The following is an 18,524-nucleotide window of genomic DNA, read 5'->3' as shown; positions in this document are numbered from 1 at the left end:
TAGAGGAAAGCACCGCTGAGCATCACCGTGCCCCTGCTGCCTGCCGGACATCGGGAACGGAGTCCTTCGTGCACCGGAGCTGTCCTGTCACCGCGGCTGATCCTGAGTGAGTACCGCTGGGGAAGTTAAAGGGGGTTAGAGATTGTTTCCGATGCTAGGTTATTGGCTCACCTCCCAGGCAATAGTGACTGTGTCTTAAAGTGCCCACGTCCCATTTTAGCCATCGCCCATAGCAACGGACATTGTGTAACCCTGCAGACTTCCCTCAGCTAGGCCAGTCATGTCCGCCCAAGAGGAAGATACGGGACTGGAGCAGGTCCCGTCCCCTGGTCCCTCCTCGGGGTACCGGAGCATGTTAAGCCCTCCAGAGAGTCCTTTCACCCCTGCTACAGCCAGGGTCCCTGAGACCCCCACCATGATGCCTCTGACTATTCCCTACTATCTGGGGGCCCCCTGGTTACCCCACTACGAGGGAGAATCACACACTCTCTCTGAATTCAGAGACAAGTTGTTAGCCACCTTCGCCCTGTACCCGTTCACAGAGGAACAGAAAGTGGGCATCCTAACTGGGCAGTTGAAAGAACCCGCTCTCCGGGAAGTCAAATCTTGGCCCCGAGAACAGTGTCAGAATGTGGTCCAAATTCTTGATAGGCTGCGCAACACCTTTGACAAGTGTACTGCCTCAGAGTTGAAGCTGCAGTTCTTCGGGAAAAGACAGAAGCCCCAAGAGTTCCTCCGAGACTTTGCCCTCTCCCTACAGGAGACATGGAAGGCCATAACCTGTCTTGAGCCCAAAGACGCTGAAACCTCTGACCAAACCCTGAGGGAACAATTCATTAATGGACTTGATGATAGAAATCAAAGGTGTCAACTAAAGATCATCTCTTCTCAACATGCCCAGGCCTCCTTTCTTGAGTTTAAGGAAATTGCCATTGACATATTAGGGGACCGACCGCCTACTGGACCGTAGAAAGAGCCTGAATCCGTGGAAATGGAGGAATCTGCTCTAGCTTGCCATCCAACGCAGTCAACATCACCTACTCCTGCGGCTACGGAAGTTGCTGGCTTAGCAGGACAGGTCCCTAAGCCAGCAACCCTGCATAAAATTCTCGATCGGTTGACCCAGTTGGAAGTGACTGTCTCCGCTATGAGGAAGAAACCTTCAGAGAACTCAGTACGGTCAACTACCCCTCGTGACTCCCCGGCCAAACAGCGCCCAAGAGAAGCGAAGTCGTTAAGCACCTGAAGTCAGAAGAAACCCCGCCAGCGGTGCAGCTACTGCCATAAATATGGGCATGAAGAGGAGGGATGTCGTCAGTTAAACGACAAACCCTTGGAGCTAAGGGACGACCTCCAAGGGAAGAACCTGTAAGTCCCCGAGATGCCAACTGGATACCCAGGTTCGTGGGAACTCGCCCCATGGTTCATGTAACCATCAATGGAGTTACCCTACCGGCCTTAATTGATACCGGCTCTCAAGTGACCACCCTCCGGAGTGCTGCCTTCGAGAAATGCCGAGGAGGAGCATCCTTAGTCCAGCCACCCAAGGCTTACGAACGGAAAACCCGTACCCATCCGCGGCTACTGGGAGCCCACGCTAACCATTGGAGACACTGAGTTAACCAGACAGGGTGTAGTGGTGACACGAGTGCCCGAAAACGGTAACTTCTCCTTGGTACTGGGTACCAATGTCCTCCGCAACTGCTACCCTGAAGTGCTGAAGGCTCTCCACGACTCCCTGCCAACAGTGCCCAACGGTTCCCGGAAGGTAATTCAGGAGACTATGCAGGTTCTAGCGGCGCAACAGAAGTTTGCTGGCCCTAATGGTGAAATCTGCAGAGCCCGGATCAAGGATCCCCAACCTGTCCGCCTTCAACCTGGGACTGAGACGTTAGTATGGTGTCGAGCCTGCATGGGCGTCCAAGGTCAAGACTACCAGGCGATAGTAGAACCTCTACCAGCTGATGAAGACCTGCCCATTCTAGCCGCCAGGAGCCTAGTCACTGTATCCCGAGGACAAGTACCCATTCGACTACTAAATGTGGGAGACTCCCCAGTGGATCTGAGAAAGTACCAAGCCTTAGCCACTCTCTTCAGCGTCCATCCTGAAGACTTGGTGGAAACCTCTCTGTCTGCCTCCCAACAGTTGGAACTGAAGTAAAGTGCTGAAGGTGAGCCTGCCGAGCAATCCTGGTGGCTTGAGCTCAATATTGGAGACGACGATTTTACTCCTGCAGACCAAGTACAAGGTGTCCTGGATGTCGTTATGAAGCACCACCCGGCCTTCAGCAAACACCCACTGGATTTTGGGCAGACTACCCTGATCCAACATACCATCCCTACTGGCTCTCATCCCCCTATCAAGGAGCGATACCGGCCCATACCTCCAGCCCGCTACCAAGAGGTGAAAAAGCTGGTACAAGAGATGAAGACAGCCAACGTTATCCGGGAGAGTCACAGCCCATGGGCTGCCCCGCTGGTCCTTGTGAAAAAGAAGGATGGAACCCTTCGATTCTGTGTTGACTATAGGAAGATCAACAATATCACCCACAAGGATGCCTATCCTCTGCCTCGAATCGAGGAATCCCTCGCAGCCCTAGGGTCAGCTGCCTACTTCTCTACCCTGGACCTGACCAGTGGCTACTGGCAAGTGGCCATGGCGCCGGAAGACAGAGAGAAGACGGCTTTCACCACCCCAATGGGCCTGTTCGAGTTCAACAACATGCCATTCGGGCTATGCAATGCCCCAGGCACATTTCAACGGCTGATGGAGAGATGTTTGGGTCATCGCAACTTCGAGACCGTCCTGCTATATTTGGACGACATCATCATCTACTCCAAGACTTATGAAGACCACCTCCACCATCTGGCTGAAGTCTTCCAAATCCTGACCCAACATGGGTTGAAGGTCAAGCCATCCAAGTGCCACCTGCTACAACCTAGCGTCAAGTACCTGGGACATGTGGTGAGCGCTCATGGAATTGAGCCAGATCCATAGAAGATTGCAGCTGTCCACGACTGGCCTACCCCATCAACCATACGGGACATCAAAAGCTTCCTGGGATTTGCCAGTTATTACAGGTGTTTCATCCCAAAGTTTGCCCAGCTGGCGGCTCCCCTGCAAGAACTTCTAAAGAGAGCCAACGTTCCCGAGTATCCATTGAGTGGACAGCCGAACGAGAAGCTGCCTTCCAGATGCTCAAGCAACGGTTGACTGAGCCTCCGTTGTTGGGATATCCAGACTACAGTCTGCCTTTCACCCTATACACTGATGCCAGCAAGCAAGGCCTAGGGGCTGTACTATCCCAGCTCCAAAACGGAACTGAAAGGGTCATAGCCTACGCCAGCCGTTCCCTCCGAGAACCGGAGCAAAATGACCAGAACTACAGTTCCTTCAAGTTGGAGTTTCTGGCGTTAGTCTGGGCTGTGACCGAAAAGTTCAAGGACTACCTGGCTACATCCTTCTTCACTGTCTTCACAGACAATAATCCCTTGGCGCATCTGAACACCGCTCGTCTTGGAGCACTGGAGCAACGGTGGGCCTCCAGACTTGCCAACTTCAACTTTACCATCAAGTACCGGGCTGGTAAGACCAATGACAATGCCGACGCTCTGTCCCGTCTCCCTGACCAGTGGGAGGGACCCTCCACGGATGCTCAGTGGGAAGATGTCGAGATGCCAGCGTTCTATGCCCAGTTTGTGCGTCAAGATGCCCAGAGAGTTTACTCCTTACCGTCAGAGGCAGCGCCAGCTACTCCCCAAGAAGAGTCAGAGCCTCCTGCGGAAAAGGACCTCTGGATAAGTCTTCAGGCTGATAGCCACGCCATAGGAGAAGTAATGGACTATCTCTCTAGTGGGCGAGTGCCTGAAAGAATCCGCCACAGAAGAGCTGATGGAGAACTGTCTCAATTGTGGCGCCAGAGAAAGACTCTGAACATGCATCAGGGTCTGCTAAAGAGAAGAACTCTGGACCCTATCACTTATGACCAGCTGTACCAGATTGTGATTCCCAGGAGGGACGCCAAGATAGTACTGGATATGTACCATGACCAGTCCGGACACTTTGGCGCTCAGAAGACTGAAGCCACCCTCCGAAGGCGCTTCTACTGGGTCAACATGAAGCCCGACATCGAAGCCTGGTGTCGGGAATGCCCAGCCTGCGCCATCGCTCGAGGAGAGCGACACAATCAAAGGGCCCCTCTACATCCCATTGTGAGCCAACGGCCCTTAGAGATCCTGGCATTGGATCATGTGAAGTTGGAGCCCAGCAGATCCGGTCACAGTTATGCTCTCACGATCATTGACCACTATACCAAGTTTGTGGTTGCAGTACCTGTCAGAGAGCTATCTGCAAGGACCACCGCAGCGGCCCTGTGGAAGAGCTTCATCCTCCCCTATGGCTGTCCGGACCAGATCCTTACGGACCAAGGAACAGCATTTGAGTCCCAAGTCTTCCAAGAGCTGTGCACTCTATATGGCTGCAAAAAGCTGAGGACCACAGCCTATCATCCCCAAGGCAACGGGCTTTGCGAAAAGATGAATCAGACTCTAATCAACATGCTGAGGACTCTGACCCCTGCAAAAAGGGCTGACTGGCCAAAACTGTTGCCCGAATTAGTGTACCTGTACAACAATACCACTCATTGCTCCACAGGATACACCCCGTATTATCTGATGTTCGGGAGACACGGCCATCTCCCTGCTGATATGACCTGGGACATGGAGTCCCCTGATTCCTAGTCTTTACTCCCCCAGACTGACTGGGTTCACGAACACCAGAGGTGCTTGGCGGATGCCAGAGAAGTTGTGGATCTGCGGTTGGAAGAGGCCCGAGAGAAACAAAGAAGAGACTTCGATCGTAATGCCTCTTGCCCCAGGAGATCGAGTGTGGCTGCGCAACAACCATCCCACCAGTAAGCTAGATGGGCGTTGGGAGCGTGAGCCATACCTAGTTAGGGACAGTCTCTCCCCTGAAGTCTACGAGGTTTCAAGAGGAGACCGTCCACTACTCCGGGTACATAGGAACCGGCTGAAGAGATGTCTTCATCCTTTTGCCCCTATGTCCACACCTCTCACCTAGACCCCCAACTTACAGACCTCCTTGTTTTCACCTACCCCCAGTTTCTTAGAACCAATTGACTGTGCCTCACACTCTGTTTTGTTGTTTCCAATCCAGTAAGAGGTACCCCGGAGAGACCATCATCCCCACCGCAGTCTCCAATACTGCTACCTGTGGAGGATGATCCGGCTCCAGAGTCTGCAGCCCCTGAGGCATCAGAGGCAGCTGAGACTCCGACTCCAGCGCCTGACTCAGAGAAGGACGATGAGGAGGTTGTTATCTTCCCCCAGCCGGAACTTCGGAGGTCTCAAAGGGAGACAAAAGGTAAAGCTCCTGCGTACCTGCAGGAGTACCAACTGGTGTCACACAGAAGGAGGAGGCAGGTACGCTTTTCTGACACCGAAGTACTTACCACCGAAGAAGATACGGAGTAACCCCTGATGGGCTAAAAGCCTTACCAGGTATTGTGCTTATTGTACATATGTATATTTATTTCTGCTACTCCCATTTGGGCTGAGCACCCGCTAACCTTATGGAGCCAGAGACTTTCCTGGGACTCTCACCCTTATTTATCTCAGTCAAGAGACTTTCCTTGAACTGCCCACTGTCATGTGCTATGATAGCACCCCTTCCTCTGCCACAACAGAGATTCCTACAAAGGACTCTGTCCCTCTACACAAAGAGGAGACCCTTTGCTTCTTTTATTGCACTTTTCCCCACATCAAGGGCTGTACCCAGAAGATGGACTTTGCTATTAAAGACCTTCTGTGAGACTTTTGCCAACTCCAAGGAAAAGTTGCTACTTTATTGACTTATTTTTATATTGCACTTAATGCCTTCCTTTTAGGTATGGACATTCTGCATGCACTTTTATGCCTTTTCCTTTTCAGGTAAAGAGACATTTTATCCTGCTACGCTGAGTAGCCTACCTCCTGTAACATTTGCAACGTTATGTTATAAGATGTGTACCCATTGGGCTCCTAAGCCAATGTGAGTTTACAAAATGTTTGCACACTGTCAATTTATGTCAGTAGTTTGCACTAACCTTTTATAGGCTTTTCAGATTGTAGTGTGGCTGTGTCGGACCGTCCAATATGTAAATCCTGACCGCTATCTTATGCCTCAAACCGAAGTTTGTAAGTGGGGGTAGTCCGTAAACTGCGGGTCCTTAGGGGACTGGGGGTGTTACAGAGTTAGCACCTGGATGCCATTCATACAAGGGTAAGAATGTCAGTCGGCAGGTACTTATACATTTGTATAATGTCTCATTGTGTCACATATGCCAATGTAATGCACATATACACTATATATTTGTCGCTAGGGAAGAAGTGTTTATATAACAAATATACAGGCCCTGGTGCAAGGAGTGGATTACAGTACATGACACCACACCTTTCCTACTGTACAGTTTGGTTTAATGGCGTTAGCGACCAACTGTCATACTTTTCATTTACATGTCCTTGTCTTAGTCCGACACCAACCCAGGTGCCTGTCTCCAGGACCATGGGCGGTTTGTCCCTACAGATCATGTAGCCTGCACTTCACAGAAGTGCCCCTATCTACCTCTGCGCCCCAATCAGTCTGTAGTCGAGGCGAGGGCGGCTCTTTCAATTGCCCCGGGGGTATGCAACACCCTCGCCGATGCATGGCAGAGGAGTGGTTGCGAATACGTCCCAGGTGTCCTCTGTGTTATCAGGTGTTATATACAGGTGTCCCCTGTGTTATATACAGGTGTCTCCTGTGTTATCAGGTATTATATACAGGTGTCCCCTGTGTTATCAGGTGTTATATACAGGTGTCCCCTGTGTTATCAGGTGTTATATACAGGTGTCCCCTGTGTTATCAGGTGTTATATACAGGTGTCCCCTGTGTTATCAGGTGTTATATACAGGTGTCTCCTGTGTTATCAGGTGTTATATGCAGGTGTCCCCTGTGTTATCAGGTGTAATATACAGGTGCCCCCTGTGTTATCAGGTGTTATATACAGGTGTCTCCTGTGTTATCAGGTGTTATATACAGGTGTCCCCTGTGTTATCAGGTGTTATATACAGGTGTCCCCTGTGTTATCAGGTGTTATATACTGGTGTTCCTTGTGTTATCAGGTATTATATACAGGTGTCCCCTGTGTTATCAGGTGTTATATACAGGTGTCCCCTGTGTTATCAGGTGTTATGTACAGGTGTCCCCTGTGTTATCAGGTGTTATATACAGGCTCCTCTGTGTTATCAGGTGTTGTGTTATATACAGGTGTCCCCTGTGTTATCAGGTGTTATATACAGGTGTCCCCTGTGTTATCAGGTGTTATATACAGGTGTCCCCTGTGTTATCAGGTGTTATATACAGGTGTCCCCTGTGTTATCAGGTGTTATATACAGGTGTCCCCTGTGTTATCAGGTGTTATATACAGGTGTCCTCTGTGTTATCAGGTGTTATATACAGGTGTCCCCTGTGTTATATACAGGTGTCTCTTGTGTTATCAGGTGTTATATACAGGTGTCCTCTGTGTTATCAGGTGTTATATACAGGTGTCCCCTGTGTTATCAGGTGTTATATACAGGTGTCCCCTGTGTTATCAGGTGTTACATACAGGTGTCCCCTGTGTTATCAGGTGTTATATACAGGTGTCCCCTGTGTTATCAGGTGTTATATACAGGTGTCCTCTGTGTTATCAGGTGTTATATACAGGTGTCCCCTGTGTTATATACAGGTGTCTCCTGTGTTATCAGGTGTTATATACAGGTGTCTCCTGTGTTATCAGGTGTTATATACAGGTGTCCTCTGTGTTATCAGGTGTTATATACAGGTGTCCCCTGTGTTATCAGGTGTTATATACAGGTGTCCCCTGTGTTATCAGGTGTTATATACAGGTGTCTCCTGTGTTATCAGGTGTTATATATAGGTGTCTGCTGTGTTATCAGGTGTTATATACAGGTGTCCCCTGTGTTGTCATGTGTTATATACAGGTGTCCCCTGTGTTATCAGTTGTTATATACAGGTGTCCGCTGTGTTATCAGGTGTTATATACAGGTGTCCCCTGTGTTATATACAGGTGTCCGCTGTGTTATCAGGTGTTATATACAGGTGTCCCCTGTGTTATATACAGGTGTCTCCTATGTTATATACAGGTGCCCCCTGTGTTATCAGGTGTTATATACAGGTGTCCCCTGTGTTATCAGGTGTTATATACAGGTGTCCGCTGTGTTATCAGGTGTTATATACAGGTGTCTCCTGTGTTATCAGGTGTTATATACAGGTGTCCCCTGTGTTATCAGGTGTTATATACAGGTGTCCCCCTGTGTTATCAGGTGTTATGTACAGGTGTCCCCTGTGTTATCAGGTGTTATATACAGGCTCCTCTGTGTTATCAGGTGTTGTGTTATATACAGGTGTCCCCTGTGTTATCAGGTGTTATATACAGGTGTCCCCTGTGTTATCAGGTGTTAAATACAGGTGTCCCCTGTGTTATCAGGTGTTATATACAGGTGTCCCCTGTGTTATCAGGTGTTATATACAGGTGTCCCCTGTGTTATCAGGTGTTATATACAGGTGTCCTCTGTGTTATCAGGTGTTATATACAGGTGTCCCCTGTGTTATATACAGGTGTCTCTTGTGTTATCAGGTGTTATATACAGGTGTCCTCTGTGTTATCAGGTGTTATATACAGGTGTCCCCTGTGTTATCAGGTGTTATATACAGGTGTCCCCTGTGTTATCAGGTGTTATATACAGGTGTCCCCTGTGTTATCAGGTGTTATATACAGGTGTCCCCTGTGTTATCAGGTGTTATATACAGGTGTCCTCTGTGTTATCAGGTGTTATATACAGGTGTCCCCTGTGTTATATACAGGTGTCTCCTGTGTTATCAGGTGTTATATACAGGTGTCTCCTGTGTTATCAGGTGTTATATACAGGTGTCCCCTGTGTTATCAGGTGTTATATACAGTTGTCTCCTGTGTTATCAGGTGTTATATATAGGTGTCTGCTGTGTTATCAGGTGTTATATACAGGTGTCCCCTGTGCTGTCATGTGTTATATACAGGTGTCCCCTGTGTTATCAGGTGTTATATACAGGTGTCCGCTGTGTTATCAGGTGTTATATACAGGTGTTCCCTGTGTTATATACAGGTGTCTCCTGTGTTATATACAGGTGCCCCCTGTGTTATCAGGTGTTATATACAGGTGTCCCCTGTGTTATCAGGTGTTATATACAGGTGTCCGCTGTGTTATCAGGTGTTATATACAGGTGTCTCCTGTGTTATCAGGTGTTATATACAGGTGTCCCCTGTGTTATCAGGTGTTATATACAGGTGTCCCCCTGTGTTATCAGGTGTTATATACAGGTGTCTCCTGTGTTATCAGGTGTTATATGCAGGTGTCTCCTGTGTTATCAGGTGTTATATACAGGTGTTATATACAGGTGTCCCCTGTGTTATCAGGTGTTATATACAGGTGTCCTCTGTGTTATCAGGTGTTATATACAGGTGCCCCCTGTGTTATCAGGTGTTATATACAGGTGTCCCCTGTGTTATCAGGTGTTATATACAGGTGTCCACTGTGTTATCAAGTGTTATATACAGGTGCCCCTGTGTTATCAGGTGTTATATACAGGTGTCCCCTGTGTTATCAGGTGTTATATACAGGTGTGCACTGTGTTATCAGGTGTTATATACAGGTGTCCCCTGTGTTATCAGGTGTAATATACAGGTGTCCCCTGTGTTATCAGGTGTTATATACAGGTGTCCTCTGTGTTATCAGGTGTTATAAACAGGTGTCCCCTGTGTTATCAGGTGTTATATACACATGTCCACTGTGTTATCAAGTGTTATATACAGGTGTCCCCTTTGTTATCAGGTGTTATATACAGGTGTCCCCTGTGTTATCAGGTGTTATATACAGGTGTGCACTGTGTTATCAGGTGTTATATACAGGTGTCCCCTGTGTTATCAGGTGTAATATACAGGTGCCCCCTGTGTTATCAGGTGTTATATACAGGTGTCTCCTGTGTTATCAGGTGTTATATACAGGTGTCCCCTGTGTTATCAGGTGTTATATACAGGTGTCCTCTGTGTTATCAGGTGTTATAAACAGGTGTCCCCTGTGTTATCAGGTGTTATATACACATGTCCACTGTGTTATCAAGTGTTATATACAGGTGTCCCCTTTGTTATCAGGTGTTATATACAGGTGTCCCCTGTGTTATCAGGTGTTATATACAGGTGTCCACTGTGTTATCAGGTGTTATATACAGGTGTCCCCTGTGTTATCAGGTGTTATATACAGGTGTCCACTGTGTTATCAGGTGTTATATACAGGTGTCCCCTGTGTTATCAGGTGTTATATACAGGTGTCCCCTGTGTTATCAGGTGTTATATACAGGTGTCCCCTGTGTTATCAGGTGTTATATACAGGTGTCCCCTGTGTTATCAGGTGTTATATACAGGTGTCCCCTGTGTTATCAGGTGTTATATACAGGTGTCCCCCTGTGTTATCAGGTGTTATATGCAGGTGTCCCCTGTGTTATATACAGGTGTCTCCTGTGTTATATACAGGTGCCCACTGTGTTATCAGGTGTTATATACAGGTGTCCCCTGTGTTATCAGGTGTTATATACAGGTGTCCCCTGTGTTATCAGGTGTTATATACAGGTTTCTCCTGTGTTATCAGGTGTTATATACAGGTGTCCCCTGTGTTATATGTGTCCCCTGTGTTATCAGGTGTTATATACAGGTGTCCCCCTGTGTTATCAGGTGTTATATACAGGTGTCTCCTGTGTTATCAGGTGTTATATGCAGGTGTCTCCTGTGTTATCAGGTGTTATATACAGGTGTTATATGCAGGTGTTATATACAGGTGTTATATACAGGTGTCTCCTGTGTTATCATGTGTTATATACAGGTGTCCCCTGTGTTATCAGGTGTTATATACAGGTGTCCCCTGTGTTATCAGGTGTTATATACAGGTGTCCCCTGTGTTATCAGGTGTTATATACAGGTGTCCCCTGTGTTATCAGGTGTTATATACAGGTGTCCCCTGTGTTATCAGGTGTTATATACAGGTGTCTCCTGTGTTATCAGGTGTTATATACAGGTGTTATATACAGGTGTCCCCTGTGTTATCAGGTGTTATATACAGGTGTCTCCTGTGTTATCAGGTGTTATATACAGGTGTCCCCTATGTTATCAGGTGTTATATACAGGTGTCCCCTGTGTTATCAGTTGTTATATACAGGTGCCCCCTGTGTTATCAGGTGTTATATACAGGTGTCCCCTGTGTTATCAGGTGTTATGTACAGGTGTCCCCTGTGTTATCAGGTGTTATATACAGGTTCCTCTGTGTTATCAGGTGTTGTGTTATATACAGGTGTCCCCTGTGTTATCAGGTGTTATATACAGGTGTCCCCTGTGTTATCAGGTGTTATATACAGGTGTCCCCTGTGTTATCAGGTGTTATATACAGGTGTCCCCTGTGTTATCAGGTGTTATATACAGGTGTCCCCTGTGTTATCAGTTGTTATATACAGGTGCCCCCTGTGTTATCAGGTGTTATATACTGGTGTCCCCTGTGTTATTAGGTGTTATATACAGGTGTCCCCTGTGTTATATACAGGTGTCTCCTGTGTTATATACAGGTGCCCCCTGTGTTATCAGGTGTTATATACAGGTGTCCCCTGTGTTATCAGTTGTTATATACAGGTGTCCTCTGTGTTATCAGGTGTTATATACAGGTGTCCCCTGTGTTATCAGGTGTTATATACAGGTGTCTCCTGTGTTATCAGGTGTTATATACAGGTGTCCTCTGTGTTATCAGGTGTTATATACAGGTATCCCCTGTGTTATCAGGTGTTATATATACAGGCTCATTTGTGTTATATACTGGTGTCCTCTGTGTTATCAGGTGTTATATACAGGTGTCTCCTGTGTTATCAGGTGTTATATACAGGTGTCTCCTGTGTTATCAGGTGTTATATACAGGTGTCCTCTGTGTTATCAGGTGTTATATACAGGTATCCCCTGTGTTATCAGGTGTTATATACAGGTGTCCTCTGTGTTATCAGGTGTTATATACAGGTGTCCTCTGTGTTATCAGGTGTTATATACAGGTATCCCCTGTGTTATCAGGTGTTATATACAGGTGTCCCCTGTGTTATCAGGTGTTATATACAGGTGTCCCCTGTGTTATCAGGTGTTATATACAGGTGTCTCCTGTGTTATCAGGTGTTATATACAGGTGTCCCCTGTGTTATCAGGTGTTATATACAGGTGTCCCCTGTGTTATCAGGTGTTATATACAGGTGTCCCCTGTGTTATCAGGTGTTATATACAGGTGTCTCCTGTGTTATCAGGTGTTATATACAGGTGTCCCCTGTGTTATCAGGTGTTATATACAGGTGTCTCCTGTGTTATCAGGTGTTATATACAGGTGTCCCCTGTGTTATCAGGTGTTATATACAGGTGTCCCCTGTGTTATCAGGTGTAATATACAGGTGTCCCCTGTGATATCAGGTGTTATATACAGGTGTCTCCTGTGTTATCAGGTGTTATATACAGGTGTCCTCTGTGTTATCAGGTGTTATATACAGGTGTCCCCTGTGTTATCAGGTGTTATATACAGGTGTCCCCTGTGTTATTAGGTGTTATATACAGGTGTCTCCTGTGTTATCAGGTGTTATATACAGGTGTCTCCTGTGTTATCAGGTGTTATATATAGGTGTCTCCTCTGTTATCATGTGTTATATACAGGTGTCCCCTGTGTTATCAGGTGTTATATACAGGTGTCCCCTGTGTTATTAGGTGTTATATACAGGTGTCCCCTGTGTTATCAGGTGTTATATACAGGTGTCCCCTGTGTTATCAGGTGTTATATACAGGTGTCCCCTGTGTTAGCAGGTGTTATATACAGGTGTCCCCTGTGTTATCAGGTGTTATATACAGGTGTCTCCTGTGTTATCAGGTGTTATATATAGGTGTCTCCTGTGTTATCAGGTGTTATATACAGGTGTCCCCTGTGTTATCAGGTGTTATATACAGGTGTCCCCTGTGTTATTAGGTGTTATATACAGGTGTCCCCTGTGTTATCAGGTGTTATATACAGGTGTCCCCTGTGTTATCAGGTGTTATATACAGGTATTATATACAGGTGTCCCCTGTGCTGTACCAACTTAGGGTTGTCCAACCCCATCTGGCCATATGCAGGACTGCACCTATACAGGATCTGCCCTTACATTGCTGCCATAGTGTCACGATCCCGATTCACCGGAGTTCACACACGGGGATACCTACTCTATGGCGTCCCAGAATTTAGCCCTTAAGCTCCGCCCACTTCCATAAAATGGCGTCCTTACGCTAAATTTACTCCACAGAATCCGCACTGCCGCCACCCACGAATTACTTACGCAAAGAAGGCCGTAGGCACCTCAACCACACAGACCATGCACTTGATGATAGCTCAGCACATGCACTCACTACTTACACGATATTACAATTATAAACTCACACAGAACATGCAATCGCTTACTACATGGACTATGCTAATAATGACCTCTGGTAACGTGATTCCCTTCAGAGACTCAGATTCCTTAAGGCTACAAGCAGAGGCTTATTAAAAAGTTTTAATTTACATAAAAATGCAGTACACTCAAAGAATTAAATTATCAGATAAAATGAAAAAAGGATTAAAAACAATACACATACAATACTTACAAACAGTTTATGGAAGAAGAAACAAAAAATTCTTGCTAGTGGAATAGGAAGAAATTCTTTGGCCCGAGGACAGGGCATAAGCATCGATCCAGCCTTCTATTGTCATAGAGTCACTCAGTCTGAACACTACTATGTGGCTGCTTCATTAATTTAAGCCCAGGTGATTTTTGACCCCCACCCCTGGCTGTGATGTCACTGTGAGGGGGATTTTTCTATCCCCCTCCCATCAGTGAGCTACTTTTTGGGTCTGGGTTTTTATCAGAACCCCATAACTTTTGATTGGGAGATGGCACAATTGTGCCATGGCTTCCAACCAAACGGGTATGTTATTCCCATTAACCCCATACCAAACTCGGGGTGTCTTAGCCTAATATCAGGGGTGTTCTGCTATTGGCTGCCTTCCATTGCAGCTAATGTTCTGATTTCGGTCCAGGAGTGTGTCTAGATCCCATAACTGTCCTGTGTAACTTGGGACCTATAATTATGAATTATGTCCCAGTTATGGACAGCTATTATATTCCCTTTGTCTGAATTTGGAGGGAAAAACATGCAGTCTGTGGCTTCTTTTCATCCCCCACTAGCTAGACTACTCTTGCCGAAAGGTGTTAATTCTACCACTTAGGAAGACCATGCTCCTCTGATCACACATAGACTCCCTGGGGTTTTATAACCACCCTGCCAGGCTCATCTTCTGGCTGGTCTTAAACAAATGGAGCCTAATGATTTATAACAGGCAGAATGAAACAACACAAAGAAAGAAAAATAAAAAAATATATATAACAAACAAACTGTGGAGGAGTAATATTATTATCACACATAGCATCTACTACCTTCCTGAATGTGGCCTGTAAGCTTTACTACCAGACTGCATCCAACCAGCTACCTCCGGCCTCAGCAGATAAGACGTCTACCTCCCCCTGTCACCGTTGCTGTGCTGAAGTTCTGGAATAAACAAGCTGTAAGTTGATGTTCTACATCACTTGTCAACATTTGATCCCTTGCTGCCACTAACATCACAGGCCTCCCCTCTACCATCTACCTGGGGATCCCTTACACGCGCATATAGCAGGAGTGCCCTAGGGGGAAACCTCCATAATACTGCAACCTCCCCCCCCCCCCCTCTTCTTATAATCTGCTGCCCGGCATAGACGAGGCCTGTTCCACCTGGACCAAGTGACCGAGACCAAGTCAGCGCTAGGCCGGGCTAAAACTACCCACTAAATCCAGCTGCCCCCAACCTAGAAGGTCAGGCCCCGCTGGGAGGACGGTGGCAGACGCTCAGTTACTACCCTGTTTCCCCTAAAATAAGACATCCCCCGAAAATAAGACCTAGTACAATTTTGTTCAGGCTTAGAAATATAAGGCCTCCCCTGAAAATAAGACCTAGCGTCCGCCATTGCAGCAGCTCCCTCCACGCCGTACATGAGTATTAGGAAATCTTTTAGATGCCGCAGAAGGTTGTGACATGGGGAAGAATTCATGGAATTATATCACCGGCTGTTGTGCTGCAAATGTGTTCCTAGCAGCTTCCAGGATAAGAAGGGTCATTTATGGAAAGTGTTTTTACTAAACATGAGAGATCGGGGCCAATGATTCCAATAGAAATGGAGTCACAAGAAATACAGCAGGAAATTCAGAGTTTGGAGAGTCATAAGGAGGTTAGAGAAGTAGATTTTTTTGTTCAACGTTAAATGTGAATTATTTTTCATGGATATATAAGAAATCCCCTGAAAATAAGACCTAGTGCCTCTGTAGGAGCAAAAATTTATATAAGACACTGTCTTATTTTCGGGGAAACAGGGTATTTTATTTCTTCTAGTGTCTTGTTACTTGGATTTACCTTGTACAATGATCCAGGACAGGAATATTCTCCATCCACTGCTGTCATCCCTCTACATGTCCTGGAAGATTTCATCCTTGTGTCTCTTCTCTTCCAGATGCTGAGACCCAGAAATTTTACCAAAAGCTTTGTCAGTATCCACATCATGTCCTGAGGATGACGTATGAGTATTTCCAGGAGGATCTGCTCCAAATCATGGAGAACCTGAGTCTTCCATCACTTCTACATGAGCTGAGCTCCCGAAATATCCCAGATCTGGAGGTGAGAGGACATGATGTGCCAGTGTTATATACAGGTATCCCCTGTGTCATCAGGTGTTATATACAGGTGTCCCCTGTGTTATCAGGTGTTATATACAGGTGTCTACTGTGTCATCAGGTGTTATATACAGGTGTCCCCTGTGTCATCAGGTCTTATATACAGGTGTCCCCTGTGTCATCAGGTGTTATATACAGGTGTCCTCTGTGTTATCAGGTGTTATATACAGGTGTCCTCTGTGTTATCAGGTGTTATATACAGGTGTCTCCTGTGTTATCAGGTGTTATATACAGGTGTCTCCTGTGTGATCAGGTGTTATATACAGGTGTCTCCTGTGTTATCAGGTGTTATATACAGGTGTCCCCTGTGTTATCAGGTGTTATATACAGGTGTCCTCTGTGTTATATAAAGGCTCCTCTGTGTTATATACAGGCTCCTCTGTGTTATATACAGGTGTTATATACAGGCTCCTCTGTGTTATATACAGGTGTCTCCTAACCCTGTGTATCCCGTCTCCTTGTATATTGTCCCTTATGTCTGACCTTTCTTGTGTCCTAGAAATACAAGGATCTAGAACGTGATAGAAAAACCTTGGCCCGGGATTTACTCCAGGAGATTTTCGGGAGAGGAAGAAAAGCTGTGATAACATTGTGGGTCAGTCTTCATGTATTACGGAAGGATCACGGTTCCCCGGTCCTGGACGCTGTACTGGAGGAGCTCGGCCACAGAGGTAACATTGTGTATGACATGTGTCACTCATCATATCCGGGGCTCATCATGTACCATGACCTCAGGGATACAGATCCCTCATGTCCTGCAGTGTATAAATGTGCAGGTGGAGAGGATCATGGGAAGTGGGGGGGGAGTGCAGGAGACTTAGTACCAGGGGGAAGATTAGACCCCGCCCACTTCTATGCTGCTGAGGAAGATTTATTACAAGTAGCTGCAGAACACAAAAAGCCCAAATGGGGCTCAGCCCCATTATTTGTAATCTGACGCTTCATATGGTTGTAACTTTTGAACATTGTAACTTACCAAAGAAATTTTTTAGTTTTTCATCACATCTTGTACTTCACGTTAGTAGTTTAAAAATTATCTTATTTTCAGACCCAAATTAGTTTTTACATAACATTTCCCTTACGTTTGTCATTGGTTTTCTGTATTTTCAAGGAGATTTCGGATTTGACTTTTTTGGGGATCCTAATTGTTTGTAATGAGAAATGTAAAATATATACTATATATATAATCCCCCTATATATCGACCCATTTCCAAATCTGCACCCCTCAAACCATCAGAAACAGCTTTTAGGAAGATTGTTAACCCTTTCAGATCTTCATAGCAATTACAACAAATGCTAGTGCGGAGACGTTACTTGGGCGCACAGAGAGGTGCAGAAGAGGAGGAGCCCCTGCACCTGCCAATTTTACCCTATGGAATTTAGTCGTTTGTAGTTAGTTCATGGACGCACTTTTGGGAGCTATAAAATATTTTTTTTGGTTAATGTTGCCATGTAAGGGCTTATTTCTTGCGGAATGATATGTCATTTTTTTGTGGGGGGAGGGTTTAGAAAAAACTTAAATTCAGTAATTGATTTTTGACTTTTATTTGATGTTCTGTATACCCTAAGTAACATGTTATATTTATTACCTGGGTCTTATAGATTTTTATCTGGGGCTCATTGTAAAGGTGACTTACATGAATTATATGAGTCTGGTTTCCAGCTTGGAATGGAGTAATAAAGAAAAGACGCACTGTCCTTTCTGAAGATTAGCTCTAGACTGCTTTATTTTCTTTGGCACTGAAACTCTTATCTGGAAAGTCATAACACGCTCTGCAAGGGGCGTGCAAGTACACAAGCGGGCGATACTACTGGGTGGTTTGACCCTGGAAATGCAACACTATTGGATGTAAGCACACAAAGGATTGTAGAACCATTGGCTGTATGCAAATACGGAAACCTCCCAGGTGTTCACCTGGATACCTTCCCCTAGGTGGTGCTAGCGAGCACTAAGTCTTTGCTTAGGGATGAACCCCACCCAAACTTTAGTTTTCACTACCCAAAGTTATGTAAAATGAATGCTGAGCTATAAAATGTCTGACAGTATGTAAGATGGCGTCCAAGACCAGTGTGATATCCTTAACAATGGGTCAGTACGATTACAGCGATACCAAATTTCTATATTTTTGCTTATGTTTTACTTTTATTGAAGAATAAAAGCCGATATGGGGAGAAAAAACATCATTTTTGCTTCACCATTTTCAAAGTAGAATAACTCTTAATTTTTGGTCTATAGAGCTGGTTGTTGGTTGTCGAGCTTGTTTTTTGCGGGGCATGTTGTATCTTACAACAGGACCATTTTTTTAATAGATAACGTATATACTCGAGTATAAGCCGACCTGAGTATAAGCTGTAGCCCCTAATTTTACCACAAAAAACTGTGAAAACCTATTGACTCGAGTATAAGCCGAGGGTGGAAAATGCATTGGTCACAGCCCCCAGTATATATCCAGCAAGCCCCCAGTATATAGCCTGCCAGCACCTGCCCCCCAGTATATAGCCTGCCAGCACCTGCCCCCCAGTATATAGCCTGCCAGCAACTTCCCCCCCAGTATATAGCCTGCCAGCACCTGCCCCCCAGTATATAACCTGCCAGCACCTGCCCCCCAG

The 18,524-nt window shown here is 46.0% G+C and overlaps 1 protein-coding gene across 1 annotated transcript in view; it reads left to right on the top strand.

Moving 5' to 3' along the window:
• Positions 1-18,524, top strand: part of LOC140069144 (NACHT, LRR and PYD domains-containing protein 12-like) — a 140,363-nt gene that overhangs the window by 31,272 nt on the left and 90,567 nt on the right. Inside the window, exons 3-4 of the mRNA XM_072114514.1 lie at positions 15,695-15,858; positions 16,414-16,585. Of these exons, the coding sequence (XP_071970615.1) occupies positions 15,695-15,858; positions 16,414-16,585 (336 nt within the window). The remainder of the gene's footprint in view (positions 1-15,694; positions 15,859-16,413; positions 16,586-18,524) is intronic.

The sequence above is a fragment of the Engystomops pustulosus genome, chromosome 7 (genome assembly GCF_040894005.1).
Source record: "Engystomops pustulosus chromosome 7, aEngPut4.maternal, whole genome shotgun sequence".
Lineage (NCBI taxonomy): Eukaryota > Metazoa > Chordata > Amphibia > Anura > Leptodactylidae > Engystomops > Engystomops pustulosus.
The sequence above is the reverse complement of the archived record's forward strand: the minus strand, read 5'-3'. Positions and strand labels throughout refer to the sequence as shown.